Source organism: Dromiciops gliroides, chromosome 2 (genome assembly GCF_019393635.1).
Source record: "Dromiciops gliroides isolate mDroGli1 chromosome 2, mDroGli1.pri, whole genome shotgun sequence".
NCBI lineage: Eukaryota > Metazoa > Chordata > Mammalia > Microbiotheria > Microbiotheriidae > Dromiciops > Dromiciops gliroides.
Window position 1 is genome coordinate 396,512,508 of NC_057862.1, and position 18,022 is coordinate 396,530,529.

Consider the following 18,022-nt stretch of genomic DNA (forward strand, 5'->3'; position numbering starts at 1 on the left):
CAAAAGGGTTGATAAGGTAAGAAGGCACATAGCTTCCCTCTCTAGCCTGCAGTCTTGTAGAGTAGAAGTGAGGAGAGACAAAGTGGGCCATGTCTTACTGCAAAGAGCATGAGGCACCTGAGCCAGGATGTGAGTCCCAGCTATCACTTTCAAGTGATGTCTTTCCAGGCCTGTTTCCTCATCTGTAAAATGGAAACTGCTACTTCTACCACCTATTGCACAAGAATATTTGCCTACCACAGCACTTGATTTTTGCTTGTCTCAAAGATTAGATGTATTCTAATTATCTGTGTATGAATTAAACAGACAGGAAGTACGTTTAAGGAAATGTGTTGGGGATACAAAGATGAAGAAAATCCCCACCTGCAAGGAATTTACACATTATATGGGGAAGGGGGGGGGTGCAAAGAGAGTGGTAAGATACACATGATGATGGAGCTCTGATTTCATTACAATGTAGATAAGTGCTGGAACCCATCTATGACTTAGTAAATTACTAAGTCCTATCCAGTGCAGAGGTAGGATTTGAACCCAGGTCTTTGATGATCCCAAGCCCAGTATTCAATCCATTATATCATGATGCCTATACAGAAAAGCATATAATTTGAGAAAGGAGAAAATACTACTAACTGGAAGGATGGGGGTAGGAAATCAAGGAAGGCTCCATAAATAAGGTGATACTTTGACTCAGTCTTGAAGTAAGATAAAGATTATAAAGGATAGACATGTTTTTTCTATCTTTTCTTAGACTGAGCTTCTTCTGGTGAGGGAAGGTGTTTTAGTTAAACTTTCTATCTGCCCCAGCACTTACACAGTGCTCTGCAAATAGGAAGTGCTTAAGAAATATTTATTTATTGAATGAAAAGTAATATAGAAATATAAGCTGCTATTATTGTTGTTACTAGTCTCACATTAGAGAGCCAGGGACTCCACCAGCCTTCCTTTCCATACCCACCTTTTTTTCGGGGCATCTGGCTGCTCTCTTCTAGACACACTAGTCTCCACAGCAGGTTCTACCATCTGTATTTATTACAAATCAATTCAACTGCTTTCCAACCCAATAAATTCACAAAAACACAAAACCAAGTATGCCACTCTGGGGGGCTGAACAGTGACCAGCCGCAAACCAGTTTGGGCCCTGTGTGAAAGATGCCCTTGGAGAACAGGCTCAGGAGCAGCAGTGTAGCTTCCCCCAGGCAGGTGCCAAAAGTCAGAGGAGGGGCACCTGGCCTCCAGTCCTGTCTGTGGGACATCTGAGGAAGGTTTCCAGGGGCAACCAAGGAGCTAGGCATCATGTCTCGGGAGGCACTTCACTAGGACGTTGTTCATTCTCAGTCCTGAGTGTTTCCATGTATTTCCTCATCTTCTCTGCCATCCAGGAAGGAGGGACAAAGGGCTTTAACTCTTCCATCTTCAGGTCCAGGCAGCCCCTGGGGAGCCAATGGTTAGGGGTAGAGAGGGGTAGGGATGGAATAACAGGGTAGTAAAGATGAGGGATCATGTTTGAAGATGGGAACAACACCAGGGGGATCTGAGGTTGGTTTTAGGGGTTTCTCACCTATAGTCATCACTGGCAGCTAGGTCTCGAATGTCCTCTTCAATGAGGAGATAGGCCTATAGACATAGAAGGAGAATGGTCAAAGCTACCAGGGGTCTTGGGCTTCCCTCACTGCTTCTACAATGGCAGAGGCTCTTAGGAGAAACTTTGGTCCAGTGAAGGGCCCAGTCTCAAAAGCAGGTATACTAGGGGATGGACATGTCATATGCAAGAGGAACTAGATTTATTCTTCATGACCCCAGAAGGCACAATAATACCCATATGTGAAAGTTAGAGATGCATTTTAGTTCAATATAAAGAAATATTTTCTAACAATTGCAGCTACCTGAAAGTGAAATGTGTTTCTCTAGAAGGCAGCAAGTTTCCTGACATAGGAGGTGTTTAAGCTATTGTTCAGGAAATGTGTCAGGAATGAATGCTTCAAATATGGGTTGGAACTCTAAGGTCTCTCTTCTAAGCCTAAGATTCTAGAATAGTTATGGAAAGCTAAGAGAATTAGGATAATCCCCCCTTTTCTTATTTTCAAGTCCTTCCCTATCTACTAAATCCTTTTCTGCTACCTATAAACACATCCAGGTCTATTAAAACCTTACTTGACTCTGCCAACCCCTCATGCTATGGTCTTATTTTTCTCCTTTCTCTCACAGTCACGGAGTTATCTACACTTGTTGCCTCCATTTCCTCTCATCTCATTCACTTCTTAGCCTTTTGTAATCTGGCTTCTGACTTCATCAACCAACTAAATGGTTCTCTCCAGATTTACAAATAATCTCTCTCTCTCTCTTTTTTTTCTTTGCGGGGCAATGAGGGTTAAGTGACTTGCCCAGGGTCACACAGTAAGCGTCAAGTGTCCGAGGCTAGATTTGAACTCAGGTCCTCCTGAATCCAGGGCTGGTGCTCCATCCACTGCACCACCTAGCTGCCCCACAAATAATCTCTTAATCAGCAATCTAATGGCCTTTCCTCAATCCTCATCCTTCTTCATCTCTGCAACATGACACCGACCACTCTCCATCCCTTTCTAGATACTCTCTTTTTGGAGTTTTCTTGACACTGACTGTCTCCTCCTGGTTCTTCAACCACCAGTCCAGCCACTCCTCCTCACTCTCTTTTATTTGATTATTGTTTATATCTCACCCCTTAACAGTGTGTGTACCTCAAAGCTCAGTCCTAGACCATGTTTGCTTAATCTCTCTATACCCCCTGCTTTCTCTGTGATCTCATCGGCTTCTGTGGTTTCAGTTATGATTGCCATAAAAATGACTCCCAGATTTCTATATCCAGCTCTGGTATCTTTCTTGAGTTCTAGGCCTAGACACTTGCCACTGGCTATACCATGAGCATTAAAAATTCAAGATACAAAAGAAAACTCAGTCTTTCCCCCCTCCCCAGCCTCTTCCTTCTCACTTCCCTATTTCCTGAATCATCCTTAACTCTTTACTCTTCCTCAGACTCCATTTCTAATTAGTAGTCTTGTCAATTCTACTCCCATGTCTTTCACAGAACCACCGCCCTTTTTTAGAGTTTCATTGCCTCTCGCTTTCTCACTGGCCTCCTTTCTGCCAGTCTCTCCTCTCAAAAAGCCATTACAGAGCTGCCACAGTGATACTGCCAAAGCTCAGATCTTTGATGAAGAAGGACCGGTGCTTCCCCTTTATGTTTAGGATCAAACACAAACCCTTTTATCCAGCACTCGGTGCCCTTTATGCTCTGGTTCTAGTCTAACTTGCTGGGTTTATTCCACATTATACACACTTGATAACGCAGCCAAACCGGCCTGCTTGCTGCTGTTCTTCATACACAACATTCTATCTCTGGCCTCTATGTCTTTGCACAGGTAGTCAGTCATCAGTACCTGAAATGTTCCCCCTCCAATGAATTCCTTAGAATCCCTAGTGCATCATGTGCTACTCCTACATGAGCTTTCTTCTGATCCCTCTGAAATTACTTACTATCTATTGTGTATGTAATCTGCATTTTCTGTAGTAGGGGCAGCTAGGTGGTACAGGGGTAGAGCCCTGGGCCCAGTGTCAGGAAAACCTGAGTTTAAATCTAGCTTCGGATATTCACTAGCTGGGAGACCCTGAGCAGGTCACTAAATTTCTGTCTGCCTTGGTTTCTTCAACTATAAAATGGGGATAATAATAGAACCTGTTTCCCAGGGTGGTTGTGAGGATCAAATGAAATTATATTAGTAAAGGACTTGGCACGGTAAGTGCCTGGCACATTGTAAGTACTATATAAATGTTAGCTATTATTATTATTATTATCATTATTATTATTATTATTGCTATTCTTTTAGATAAGTACATTTTGTTTCCTCAAGAGAATTTAAATTCCTCAGTGGCAAAGGTGTTTTTATTTTCTATCTTTGTGTCCTGAGCACAAATGTATTGGGAACATAGCAGGTATTTAGTAAGCACTTGGTAAGTGACTGAAGCTCTCATTTCTTTAGCACTTTAAGGTTTCCAAAGGGCTTTCTTCCTAACAACCTTATGAGGTTGGTAGTACAAGTATCATTCACATTTAGGAAACTGAGACTCTGAGAAGCTAATCAACTTGTCCAAAGTTACCAGCTACAAAGAGCCACGATTCATGAGTGGCATTATACCATTTGTATGACAGTGGAAAGAGCACTAACTCTAGAGACAGAGCACCTGGCCTCAAAGCCCACTTCTGATGATTACTATTTTGGGGCTTTAGTAATCTGTAAAAAGAGGGGATGATAAGATCACTCTAGACTGATCTCCAGTCTGTAAGCTGAAGACATATGTCTTCCTCAGGGTCAGTAGCCCTCCCCTCCCCACCTCCCCCAAAGAAGACCTGACAAGCGAGTTTTGATTTTGACCCTGGTCCCAAGAGGCCCTTTCTCAGCAGCCCCTGGAGAGGGCACTCACCATTTTGCCACCAGTGGCCCTCATGTGGTGCTGTTCAGCCAGCCAGTGCTTGTCCTGGGGGTCAGCTGCATACTGTAGGGAAGGGAACCACAGGGCAGGGGAGATCAGTCTGTTCTGGCTCTTTCCTCATCTGTGTCCCCAAGCCCTTTTCCCTCTGGCAGATCTCATGGAGAAACACAGGCTTATCCTGGTCTTAGGTAGCAACAGGCAGTCCTTGAGCCTTTCACATAAGCAGTTCCCAATAACTACTCTAAAGCAGACAGGTCAGATCCACAGCAGGGTAGGCCACATCTGCCCCATAGCCTTTCTCTACCTTTTCAAAGCACAGGTGGTTTCAAAAACCAGGCTGCTCTCTGGGGTGAAGTCATGAAGGCTTTTGAGTTGTGTCTTGCTAAGGGTGTGGTAAGTATGTCAGGGCTAGGTAGGTTGAGTGCCATGCTTAAGCATTGCCCAGCCCAAACACATCCTTACTATTAGCCTTGTAAAATGCTTTTCTAATATCATCTGGCCACACAAGAAACTTTTACAGAAAAATAGTTAAGGGTGGGGGAGGGTTAAAAGGGGAATATGCTGAACTTCCTTTCAATAATAATAAAAATTCTTATTTTTATAGTATGAAAGTTTGCAAAATGCTTACAACTCTGTGAGGTGGCAGAGTAGGTATAAGTGATCCTATCCTAGTGATAAAGAAAACTGATGTTCAAAAATAAAGGAACTTGCCTATGACCACATAGCTCATGTGGAAGCTGGGTTCTGAATTCATCTCCTAATTACAAATCTCTTTTTTCACACCACCAGACTGCCTTTTTATCCACTGTTGTTAGGTTTGTATGGAAACAGACTTACCAGGTATTGGTGAGTGTGTCTCCTATGAGGTGATACTAGTGTCAACCCTGTAGCTCTCAATTTTTTTCATTTTTTTCCCTAGGATCCCTTCAGCCCTTTATAATTCCACCCATAACAAAATAAAATCCAATTAGATTAAAGCAAAATAACAGAAAATTTCTAACAATCATGTTTTTCCTCTGTCCCACATTGCTGATGGGCTCAGATTCTCACTTGAATTCTAGTTTTCCAGCCTGTAGATAGGGTTGGGGTAAGGGTGGGGTGGGGGGAGATAACAGGTGATAACAATAAGAGACTGGCAGAGAATAAGCTTTAATGAAGGGAGAGTGGGCAGGAACAAAGTAGAGAAATGCATGCACTGTGTGTGTTCAATGGTGGCATGTGCTGACAAATTGTTGTACTGAAGTTAGCCCTAGCTCTTCCCATTTTCATAGAAATCCTAGCCTATCGGAGCTGGGACCCTGGAGGTCTAATGCTGAATTTCAGAGATAAGGAAACTGAGGCCTACAGTGTGGAAACAGTTTGCCCAAGGTCCCATGCTGAATTGGTGGCAGAGCTAAGCCTAGAAGTGGGTGCCTCTTTATTTCCAGTTTATTCTTTCCATTGCAACATGCACAGCCAGGACAGGATAGTCACTCCATTGGAGGCTCCCTTATGCCACCTTTCTTGACAACTGTTTCCTCCTACTCCAGAAGGGAATGTTCTGGGGCAGTCATGACACTTACCTTAAAGAGGTGTGGGTGCTTGATATAGATCCTCCCTCTGGTGCCTCCCATGCCAAGGGCCCTGAAACAATCATTAATGGGGGAATGGAGTCAAGGTTTTTCCAGCAAGGTGAAGACAGAAGGACAGTGTCCTCTTCCAAGACCTTGCCAGTTGTAGGACCCTTGTCCTTCCCCCTCCCAGGAATGTCAAAGTCTAACTTCTTACTTATTGGCCCTGGATCCCAGCACAAATGTAGTGGATTCGTTGAGCCGGGCCGGATCCCACTGTGTAAAGAGCAGAGAAGTGGAAGGTGAGTATGTTAGGCAGGACAGATGCCACCTCGACCTTTAATTAATCAGTTATGACAGCTCTGCAGTTTACAAAATGCTTTAATCACAGACTTGCACAGCAGGAAGGTATAAATATTATCACTGCTTACATTTTACCAATCAGGAAACTGAAGCAGGAAGTGATCTGGTCAGTCACACAACTAGGAAGTGGCAAAGTTGAAACTTGAATCCATGTCTAATGCTCTTTTCACTAAGCCTATGGTGCTTCTTGTACCAAAGACCGGTTGAATATTTGATGTTTCTAGCTATTTGTTCTTTGTTTTGGAAGAGGACCATGACATTGGGGTGATGTCATGACTTGCAGTGAATTGGATTTAAGTGAGGGAGTGCTATGCAAAGTCACCAACCTCACTCTCTCTGCCAGAGACATCTGGGTCCAGTGGCAAGATATACACCAGGATGACTGGAGGAGATGGCCCCAGATGTTTGAGGCAATCAAGGTTAAGTGACTTGCCCAGGGTCACACAGCTAATAAGTGTCTGAGGTAAGATTTGAACTCAGGTCCTCCCAACTTCTGGGCCAGTGCCCTGAAGCTGCCACCAGCTGCCCCTGTTTCTAGCTGAAGGTTGTTTTCAAGAGATTAGAGGAAAATTCCTTCTACGATGATGGGAAATAAGGTAGATCAACATGTCCCTCTAATTCATCTTCCTCAGCTTACACACAAGAACCTGAGGCTCAGAAGTTAGGTGACATGTCCAACTAAGTGCCAGGATTTGAACACAAGGTCACCTCACTTGAAGCCTAGTAGTATTTCCACTGAAAAGATTATTATTTTTCCAGCCTTTATTCAAGTACTTTTTTGAGCATTTACTATGTGCCCTCCAGCTCCGTGAATGAAGATTCGTAAATATATTGGTTTCTTGGCCTCAAGGGATTTACAGTTTCATTGGAGAAGTGAGAGGAACACAGAACATCACAAAATAGCAGGCAGGTGCAGAATCCTAGTTTATAGATAAAAAGTATAGATAACATTCCTCTTTGGAAGCAAAGGATATTAACAAAGACTGAAATAAATCACAGAAAAGCTTCAGAGAAGACAGGACTTGAGTTGGATGGGTAATTCAGATAGGCAGCTAGAGGAAAAGAAGATATTTTATAGAATGCCTGGAATTCATGGAGCCCTGTCCATTACCAAGCCAGTGAGCTTAAGGTCTATGGAGCAGAGAGAGAAAGTTTTCTCAACAGGGAAGCAAGCCTTGTTCTTCACTCCCACTCAGGGTGGTGTACTGGAACAAGCATTAAATTTGGAATCAACAATACCTGAGTTCAAGTCCTGGTTCTGACAATTACTAAGTAACCTAAGTCAAGTCACTTCTCTTGCTAACTAACCTACAAAACAATTATACCAATGCCCCCACTACCTATACCTCAGATTTCTTATGAGAGAAACAATTTTTAAAGTGCTATAGACATGTAAGCTGTTGATCCACCTCATCCATCCACATATCCCACAGGGGGGTAACTCCAGAGTCCTTGGGGGCCAGAAACCAGGGCTTAATCTGGGCCACTCATCACTGTCGCAGTCAGATACTATACCTTAGGGCCCTCCCTCCGAATTGGTTCACAGGATTTTGGTTTCCACCTGGTAAGGAAAAAGAAGAATCAGCTCAGAAAGGCTGCAGGGTCAGTTGTCAGGACTTTAGAACTTCACTTTAGTTCAGAGCATCAGACCGGAAGCCATTTGGAGTCACATTTTTGTCACTAGCTGAGTGACGTGGGCTAAATCACTTAAGTGCTGTGCACTTGTCAGTTTCTCCATCTGTAAAATGAGATATAATCCCTGTACAAAATTCAGACTGAACATAATGGATAATATTGGTACTAACTTCTTCAAGTTGAGCATTCATCTTTTCTTTCTTTTAACAAATAGAAAACTACTCAAGTGTATGGTAGTATGTACTAGCATTAATCTCTTTTTTATGATGTTTTTCTTGACTGTTTTGGGGGGTGATAGGGGTTAATTTTGTGTTTAGTGGTATTTGTATAATGCCTCAAAATTTTTTTATTCCTTAAAATGAGAAAACTATAATAATCCTTGTACTACTTTCCTCTAGGGTTGCTGTGAACAGCAAATAGGATAATCTACACAAACATGCCATAAAAAATGTAATGTATTATACACACAAGCCAAGGATGAATATTGACCTTTTTTTATCTCTCCTACCCAGTTAATTAAAACATTTGGGATTCTCACCAGTGCTGCCCCTTGAATCTGATTCAACTGTGTAGAAAGCCCCCTCCTCCTCTCCCCCTCATTTGATTCAGATTTTGATTACTATTGACAGCTGATAATTATATGGCACCTTATAGTATGTAAAGTGCCTTACATCCAGTCTGAATTGAACACCAAAGCTACCCTGTGAGGCAGGTAAAGCAGGCTTCATTAATTTCCTATTTTATAGATGAGGAAGTGGAACTTCAGATAAAGTAATTTGCCCAAGGTCACACAGCTACTATAAGAAAGAGGTGGGAGTTGAAGTCAGTCCTTCTGACTCCAAATCCACTGTTCTTTCAACTATACATTCATGAAGTAACTCCCCCACTTTTTCCCCTGACCTCTTTTCTCCACATACTAGACACCAGCTGGAAAGTCCCAGACCCCAATCCCTACTTACACCATGCCTGAGGTTGACCTGTCATTTGAAAGAATGTGTCCTGGAGGCCGTCCCTTCCTCTGCAATAGAAAATGACCTGTCACAAGGGGATTTTGTCTCCAGAGTCTGAGCCAGGTTGGATTTCCTCTGCCCAGTAACTTACCCTGGGCCATCTCTACCACTAGAGTTGTTTTGTTGCTTTTAATTAATTAATTAATTAATTAATTTATTTATTTATTTTGGGTGAGGCAATTGGGGTTAAGTGACTTGCCCAGGGTCACACAGCTAGTAAGTGTTAAGTGTCTGAGGCCAGATTTGAACTCAGGTCCTCCTGAATCCAGGGCCGGTGCTCTATCCACTGCACCACCTAGTTGCCCCTATTTTGTTGTTTTTAAAAGAAATCAGAACTTCAGAAGCTAGATGGTGTTTATGAGGGGTTAGGTAAAGGCCATACCTTTGAAGGTTCTGCTATTAGGGCTGGGGGGAGTGTGGGACAAAGGAATGATGTCCAGGTTCTCTTGGAAGCCCAATACCTCCCATTTAGGCCCAAGTGATTTATGTGTGTGTTGTATATTTGTTTTCTGGATAATTGAATCATTTTATTAATAAGGCTAGCAGGTTATTAATAAAAGGATGGCCACTGGCCCTCTCTCTCTCAGACCAAAGACAACCCTGGTGGTGGGGCTCACAGCTTATATACCCTTGAAACATTAGGTGGTTCGCCAAACAGCAATCAAATCTAATTGGTTAATGGAATTTGGAGGCAAGATATATTAAAATGAAGGGCTATACCAGAGTGCTTTGGGCTATCAATTCAAAGAATGCATACCCTTTTCCATGGGTGGGCTGACCCCTCCCTGGACTGAGAGGCCTTCCTGTCTAGACTGATAGCTAGATCTGTCTCCATCCAGGCTTAAGTAGAACACAAAGAGCTTCCCCTTTGTATGTATTTTCTTTTTACCTTTTTTGGAATAGGGCTTCCTCTATGGGCACATTCCTCATCTGCTTGCCGGCCTCGCTGGGAAAGGAGAGAGGAAAGTCAGTGGGGCAGTGAAGTCTCAGAGGAGACCACAGGACTTCCTGATGAAGCTACACAGGTAAGACTTATAGGCATAAGTCACTGACCAGGACCTCCCCTTGTAGGAGTAGGATGGCATCTTCCCTAGGTCCCAGCCAGAGACTGTATCTTATGCTACTCAGCTCCAGTGCTTCTAAAGGACAGTCAGACTGAATTCCCAGCTAGTGTCGGAAGCTTAACCCTCCCTGAAATTGGGCCACTCTAACCCATTTATGCTCTAGGACAAAACAGCTCTGACCTTCATCCCAGGAAGTTCATGAGTCAGTCTGGGTATCACTTTCTCCCCATCTGAAAACAGCAGCTTAGCCTAAGAAGAGAAGACAATTAAAAAAAAAAATCTAACAGGTGAGTGGTGGGGGGGGGGGGAGGGGAGAAGCTCACTCTTTGCTTGATTTATACCAGTGTTATAGCACTTGTGTCCTAGCACTCATCTCTTTGGAACTTTCTACCTTTGACTGCTGATGTCTTAATATAGAGAGATTCTAGGTGATGCTTTGATTACCATTAAAAACAACATTGAAGAAGAAAATTTAGAACACAAAGTTTTAAAAAATCAATGTGAAAAGTACTGATGAACAGGAGGAGTTCAGAGAAACCTGGAAGGACTTACATGAACTGATGCTGACTGAGAGGAGCAGAACCAGGAGAACATTGTATACAGTAACAGCAACACTGTGTGATGAACAGTGGTGATAGACTTGGCTCTTTTTAGCAATGCAGTGGTCCAAGACAATTTCATTTTATTTTTTTTAATCTAATTTTTTTATTTTTTATTTTTAGTGAGGCAATTGGGGTTAAGTGATTTGCCCAGGGTCACACAGCTAGTAAGTGTTAAGGGTCTGAGGCCGGATTTGAACTCAGGTACTCCTGAATCCAGGGCTGGTGCTCTATCCACTGCACCATCTAGCTGCCCCCAAGACAATTTCAAAGAACTTTTTCTTCTTTTTTCTTTTGGGCAGGGCAATGAGGGTTAAGTGACTTGCCCAGGGTCACACAGCTAGTTAAGTGTCAAGTGTCTGAGGCTGAATTTGAACTCAGGTCCTTTTGAATCCAAGGCCAGTGCTTTATCCACTGCACCACCTAGCTGCCCTCAAAGAACTTTATAATAGAAAATGTTCTCAACATCCAGAAAAAAGAACTGTGGTTTATGAATGCAGATTGAACCATACCGTTTCTACTTTTGGACTGTTTTTCCCCCTTCCTTTTTGAGGTTTTTCCCTTGTGCTCTGACTCTTCTTTCACAATATGTGAACGCAGAAATATGTTTAGTGTGACTGCACATATATAACCTATATTGGATTGCTTTCTGTCTTGGGGAGGAGGGAGGGAAGGGAGGGTGGGAGGAAAATTTGGAACTGAAAATCCTATGAAAATAAATGTTGAAAACTATCTTTATATGTAACTGGAAAATAACATTGGGCTGAAGTAGGCACATTCTCTTAAAAGAGCCTGCAGGGATTTACAGTCTCTAAAGAGACTGGAAAAGGGAGGGGATTATAGTCCCCATGAAATGCAGCATAAAAGGTTCCTGGAATGGAGTAAGTTCTGGTTTCAATTCTGTTATTAATAATAACAGTACGCATTCATACAGCACCTTACTATTTACAAAATATTTCCCTCCCTATATCCCTGTGAAGTAGGTAGCCGAAGTATTATCACTCCCATTTTATAGATGAGAGAACTCATCAGAAAGGTTAAATGACTTGCCCAGTGTCACACAGTGACAGCATGGGTTTTACTAGAAAATCTCATGACACTATTTTCTTTTTTAACATTAAATTTAAATTTACACATCAGAAGCACTTAATCCATATGGCAATTTTTCAGTATGAAGATTGGCTTAATTTCTTCTATTCTGCATCAAGATTCATCTCACCCTTCTTTTATCTCAGGAGTATTCCATACCTCCTGAATGCCCAAATTGGTCTTTCAACATTTTAAATTCCAAAGTGTTTGGTGCCCATATTAGTTTGAAAATTCTGGTTTATGTGATCTCCATGGTCTCATTAAGACCTAACATTTTATGATAGCATGGCAGAAATTGACACATGGAGAAGGAAGGTGACCATCTTAATATCATCTACCAAGCAGTGGTGGCAAAGATGATATAGACCTCAGCTATTCTGAGTTGAAGTTTAGTACCTTGATGGCTGCTTCAGAATATATAACTACTAGTCTCAGAGTTTAGTTGGATTATAGTTTTGACAGGTGTTATCAGAAAGCTCTCAGATGATGGACTTTCAACATTCAGCAAGGCCCTAGACAGCTTTGGTTTCAGCCTATATAGCCCCCACCTCCTTGAGCTCCTACCTGTTCCAGACAACTTCGGCAAGCTTCCTGGATCAGTTGCTCTGCATCAACATCTTCTCCGACATTGTCTCTGACATTAAATGCTGCTTTCTGAAAGAACTAGAGAGAATACCAAGGAAAAGGTCAAAGGCCTTGCCATCACCCCTACCTTGTTGTCCATCATCAGTCAGGGTAACGAGTAAATGATGGAGTAGTTCTGCTCATCTCTTTGAAGAATATAACTAACAAGGCCAGGAAGGGTGATGAGTCATTAGAAGAGGCTTGTTCTTTTACAATGACAAACTGAAATTGAGATTCTTCAGATTTCATCAGACATTTTTTAAGTGACTACTATAATCAAGGTACTGTATAGGCATTATGATTACAGAGATAAAGAACAATTGTCTTTGCCTTCAAGGAGGTTACCTTTTATTGGGAAGCTGGGTGGAGGGATGTGTGTGTGTGTGTGTGTGTGTGTGTGTGTGTGTGTGTGTGAGTGAGAGAGAGAGAGAGAGAGAGATTGATTGATTTAATTCTGGGTAGGGTATAATGGAGATAAAGGAAAGATTCAAAGTATTCAAAGAAAATCTCAGGAGGGACTTTTAGCTGCCGGAATCATGGAAGGCTTCATGGAAGAGGTGGTACTTGACCTGATCCTTCAGGAGAAGGATTCTAAAAGGAAGTTGTGCATTGCAGGCATAAGGGGTGATCAATTTCCCAACTGGGATATGAAGAACCCCTGTTGCAAGCAAGAGCAGCCCTTCCTTCGACTTCAGGCCTCCCATTTCCTGCCTCACCTGTCCTTTGAGGGAGAGGAGGGGCACCCTCCACTCAGTCATGAACATTCTCACCCCTGGTCATATCCTTAACATTCCAGTGACTCAATTCCTGTAGATCACCATTTAAACCATATTACATACCCTTAGCCCTTGATTCTTCATTCTCATCCCTCTCAACCCTCGCACCCCAAAATTTCATCCTAACTCCATCCAGGCCTTCCCCTATGCCCTCAGGAATGGCTACTCCTTAAGCAATAATCTTTTCTTCATCTTAAATCTTTTTCTCTCCCATTTTTCCATCTACTAGTTCAAAGGCCACAAAGAAGTCAAGGAGAAGGATTGAGAAAAGGCCATTGGATCTGGCAACTAAAAGATCATCAGTAACTTTGGAGAGAGCAATTTCAGTGGAATGATAAATTTGGAAGTCAGTTTGAAAGGGATTAAGAAGAGAGTGAGAAGACAAAAAGTGGAGGCACCCTGAGGTCTTTAGCTACAAAGGGCAAAAGAGATTAATGCCAATAGCAGAGATGGAAGAATCATGTAGGGTTTTTTTGAAGACAGGGCAGACATGAGAATGTAGGCAATAAGAAACGAGTCAGTAGAAAAAAAGATTGAAAATAAGTGAAAGAGCTGGAATGACAGGGGCAGTCTGTTGGAGTAGATGGGTTGCCTTTGGTTAAGGAGTAAGGCCACTTCATCATGTGAAACAGGTAAAGGAAGAGAAAATTGTTTATGGCAGTCTTATGCTTAAAATGCAGAGTATTACTATTTTTTCTCTTCTGCATCTCTAGAGGTCTTCAAGCAGAGGCTGTATGGTTATCCATCAGAGATATCACAGAAAGGACTCATGCACTGGGCAAGGGGTAACACTAGATGGAAAGACAGAGGGCACAGAACAAGGAAAAAGAGAGTGTTGATATATATACTGTGCCTGGGTCAGACCCTATTTGGAGTACTATATGCACTTCTGAGTACTGTATTTCAGGAAGGACCTTAACTAATTAGTAAGAAAATACCCAAAGGAGGGCAACCAGGACAGTGAAAAGTCTCAAGTTCATGCCACAAGAAGACCTCCCAAAGGAATGGGGACATTTAGTTTGAAGAAGCAAAGATTTAGATTGACTGTGATAGTTGTCTTCCAAGTACTCGAAAGACTATCATTCTTTGTTTGTTTGTTTGTCTTTTAGTGAGGCAATTGGGGTTAAGTGACTTGCCCAGGGTCACACAGCTAGTAAGTGTTAAGTGTCTGAGGTCAGATTTGAACTCAGGTCCTCCTGACTCCAGGGCCTGTGCTCTATCCACTGCGCCAACTAGCTGCCCCCGAAAGACTATCATTCTGTTTAGTTTGGCCCCAGAAGGCAGAACTAAAAGAAATAGATAGAAGTGGCAAAGATACAGACTTAGAACTGAGGTAAGGCAAAATTTCCCAATAGCTATCAAAAAATAAAGATGGCTGACTTGGAGGGAGTGAGTTCCTCTTCAATGGAGATCTTAAACAAAAGCTATGTAGTAAATAAATTCTTCCTCAGGGATAGACTGAACCAAACCAAGGCTTCTTAAACATTTTGCACCCGAGACTTGTTTTCACCCAAGACATTTTTATGCAACCAGGGTATATAGGTATATAAAATAGGTATACAGAACCTTTTAATGTTGCCAAATTTTTCATAACCACCCACATTCAGTTACATGACCCCAAATGGGGCCAGGACCCACAGTTTAAGCTTTGGACTAGACAGCCTGAGTCCCCTTCAATTCTGAGATTCAGTAACCTCTAAAATCTGAGATTTTTAAATGCGAAATCCTACTTCATACAATTGGTAATACAGTTACAGAATTCATTACCATAAGAAGCCTTACAGGCAAAAAATAGAAAGGGCTTATACTAGTGAATCAATGACAAAGCCATAAATAGCTGTGTGATTCATCAAAGAATCTGAGCTGAAAGGGACCTCTGATTGCCTCTAATGTAACCTGTTCCTGAAGAGAAATCCTTACTAAAATAGCCCCAAATGGTCATTCAGCCTCCTCTTGAAGATTTCCAGTGATGTGAATCTCACTACCTACCTTCTAAGGGAGTTTGTTCCATTGGATAGCTCTAATTGTTAGGAACATTTTCCTTATACTGAGCCCAAATTTGCCTTTGCAATTTCTACCTGATGCTTCTAGTTCTGTCATCTGAGGTTAATTAGAATACATCTAATTCCTCTTCTACATGACAGCTCTTCAAATAACCAAAGACACCTGTCTGTCTGTCTGTCTATCTATCATGTAACCTCAGAAGATTTCTATTCTTCAAGCTAAAAATCTACAGGCTCTTCAGACTAATCTTTTATGGCATAGTCCCCAGTTCCTTTGGAGAAGAAAATGGCAAAACACTGCAGTATTTTTGCCAAGAAAACCCCAGATGGGGTCATGAAGAGTTGGACGTGACTGAAACGAATGAACAACAACCACCCCAGTCCCTTTATCATACTGATTGCCCTCATCTGGATGTGCTCCAATTAGTAGATATCTTGCCTCAAATATGATCCACCTAAAACTGAATGAAGAGCTCCACATGTCATCTGACTAGGGCATGGGGTTTCACCTTTATTACTGATATATCCTTTAAGGTTGATGTCAGAGAAGACAACCAAACCTTCCCATGGCACATTTCCTTATGGTTATTAGCAACAGAATACTAGGATAGATGGATTGTGAGTTTCTGACGTGTATGAGTTGGATTAGGTGGACTGGGGCATCCTGGGAAGACTCAGATTCTGTGATTCTGATGTAAATTAGATCCGAGCAAACAGGGTGTGTAGGTGGGGATGGGTCTATTAGGCTTTCCCTGCCTATTTTCCCTCCAACCTCATTTACCTTCATGTACTTGTTGAAGACTGTCTGAATCTCCTCATTGATGCTAGGTTGTAGGACAGCTCGAAGCAGATCCATAGAAATGGCAGGGTCTGTGAAGCTGCATTTCAAAAAGGGGAAATTATCACACCAGTTTCAAATGCTTGATTCATCTTTGTCCTGTCAGGGTCAATGATTCTTGTCATGGCTTCCCTCCATTAAATGCTCCTTATTTATTTATTTATTTTTCCAGGGCAATGAGGGTTAAGTGACTTGCCCAGGGTCACACAGCTATTAAGTGTCAAGTGTCTGAGGCCAGCTTTGAACTCAGGTCCTCCTGAATCCAGGGCCAGTGCTTTATCCACTGTGCCACCTAGCTGCTCTCATTAAATGCTCTTTAAATAAGTACCTAATCTTAAAGGAAGCAGATTTATCAAATTCACAGTCATTAAATAAACAGTATCTACCACATTTAAGGCATTCTAAATTTAAGATACAGTCCTTGCTCTGAAAGAGATTATAATCTGGTCTGGGAGACTAATCTAAATCCAACCATCAACTCCTCATTGGGATCTGTCTTGGAAGGATGCTGGTACTGGGACATAAATAAACTAGGCCTTACAGCCTACAGACTTTTGGTTCTATTTTCTTCCAAATCCAAAGAAACCCAAATACACATGTGAAGTTCTGAAGATTAGTCATTCATTACCATAAATGCTTGACAGAGTCCAGGAGATTTATGTCAAGGTGAAAAAGGATTTTGGCATGGGGAAGTCTATGAAGGACTTGGCTAACTTACTAGCTGGTCATCAACTAACCCCTCCTTATTTTATAATCTTGCATTTTTTGGAACATGGGGGGGGGGCAGCATGTTAGAATGGAAAATACCCTTATAACCCATCTAAGCCATCTAATGCCCCTAGAAGTCATCCTGAATTTACCTAGGAAGAAACAGAGATCTAGTTAAGGGAACTGACTTGCCTAATGTCAGAGGCTCTAGAACTGGAAACTACTCCAAATCCTTCATTTTATGGAGAGAAAAAAAAAAAACTGAGGTCCAGAGAAGACAAGTGACTTGTCTAAGGGCACATACAAGATTATTTAAATTGGAAGGAATTTTGGAGGTCACCTAGGGGTAAAACAACTCATTGTACATTTTTAGAAACGGAGGCAGCTTGTTTTCTGGATCTTCTCTTACCAAACCAGTGTTCTTTCTTTTACATCATACATGGAGTTTGGTCTGCCCTCCTGACTTCTTCAAAGGTCATTTCCCAGCCTCTAGCGGGGAAAACGTCCCCCCCTCTCCTGAGCACCCCCACCCCACAGCAGCGGGAGAGGGAGGGGGCCGAGGCGGCTGGTGCCGGTGCCACCGCAGCGTTCCCGGGCCCAACAGGCTCACCTCGTAGTCATCTGGGAGCGGCGGCCCCTGCGCTGCACCTGCCGATGTTTGATCATGATGTTCCAGGGGTTCTGCGGGAATCAAGGAGCTGGTGAGCCCCCTGCGCCTCCGATCCCAGATGGGCAAGGGTCCCTTCTCTGTACTAGCCTCCCACTCCAGCTTAGCTCCCTGACCCGGCAGGCCTCGACCTGGCCCAGCCCGAGCGGCCCGTGCCCCCCTTCCCCGGCGCCCCTCTCTCACCGTGACCACCAGCTGTCCCGCCGAGCCTTCGTCACCAGGCTCGGGACCGCCCCGCTCCGCTCCACTGGGACCCCGCGGCTGCTCCGGATCCCGAGTGGCCCCCATGGTCCCTCCCTCCCGCGCTCGGCCAGGCCGCCGTCGGCACCCCAGCAGCTGTCCCCGCTAAAGCCGGTGGTCCAGCCCAGCCCCTCAGCCACCGGCCGGAAACGAGTCCGTTAACGTCATTGCGCCGCGCCGCTCCACCCCCCGGAAGAGCGACGCGGCAGACCGCGGGCGGCGGGGTTGCCATGGGAACCGAGCGAGGCGTGCGTCCGTCGGGCGACTGGGGGTGGGAGCGGCACGCTGCCGGGCGAGAGAAAAGTGAAGAGAAAGTGCGGCCACCTTGTGGGACAGAAGCAGTTTAGGGTGGGCGTCGGGCCGTAGCTTCTGCGGTTGGTGCGGCTGATAGG

The 18,022-nt window shown here is 43.3% G+C and overlaps 1 protein-coding gene across 1 annotated transcript; it reads right to left on the minus strand.

Moving 5' to 3' along the window:
• Positions 1-1,011: 1,011 nt before the first annotated feature.
• On the minus strand, positions 1,012-17,794 carry DNTTIP1 (deoxynucleotidyltransferase terminal interacting protein 1). Its single transcript, XM_043988815.1, has 13 exons — positions 17,574-17,794; positions 17,334-17,404; positions 15,959-16,055; positions 12,339-12,437; positions 10,267-10,335; positions 9,912-9,968; positions 8,972-9,030; positions 7,893-7,938; positions 6,232-6,290; positions 6,027-6,087; positions 4,456-4,527; positions 1,559-1,614; positions 1,012-1,430 (listed from the first exon to the last, which is right to left on the minus strand). Exons 1-13 carry the CDS (start codon positions 17,676-17,678, stop codon positions 1,292-1,294), a joined length of 990 nt encoding a protein of 329 aa, XP_043844750.1. The 5' UTR covers positions 17,679-17,794; the 3' UTR covers positions 1,012-1,291.
• Between the last annotated feature and the right edge of the window lie 228 nt (positions 17,795-18,022).

Coding starts and splice junctions, on each gene's coding strand:
- DNTTIP1 (XM_043988815.1), bottom strand. CDS start 17,678: ATGGGGGCCACTCGGGATCCGGAGCAGCCGCGGGGTCCCAGTGGAGCG. Junction 9,969..10,266: donor ATGAACTTCCTGGGATGAAG/GTCAGAGCTGTT, acceptor CTCCTTTCCCAG/CGAGGCCGGCAAGCAGATGA. Junction 1,615..4,455: donor GGGCCACTGGTGGCAAAATG/GTGAGTGCCCTC, acceptor CTATGTCTATAG/GCCTATCTCCTCATTGAAGA.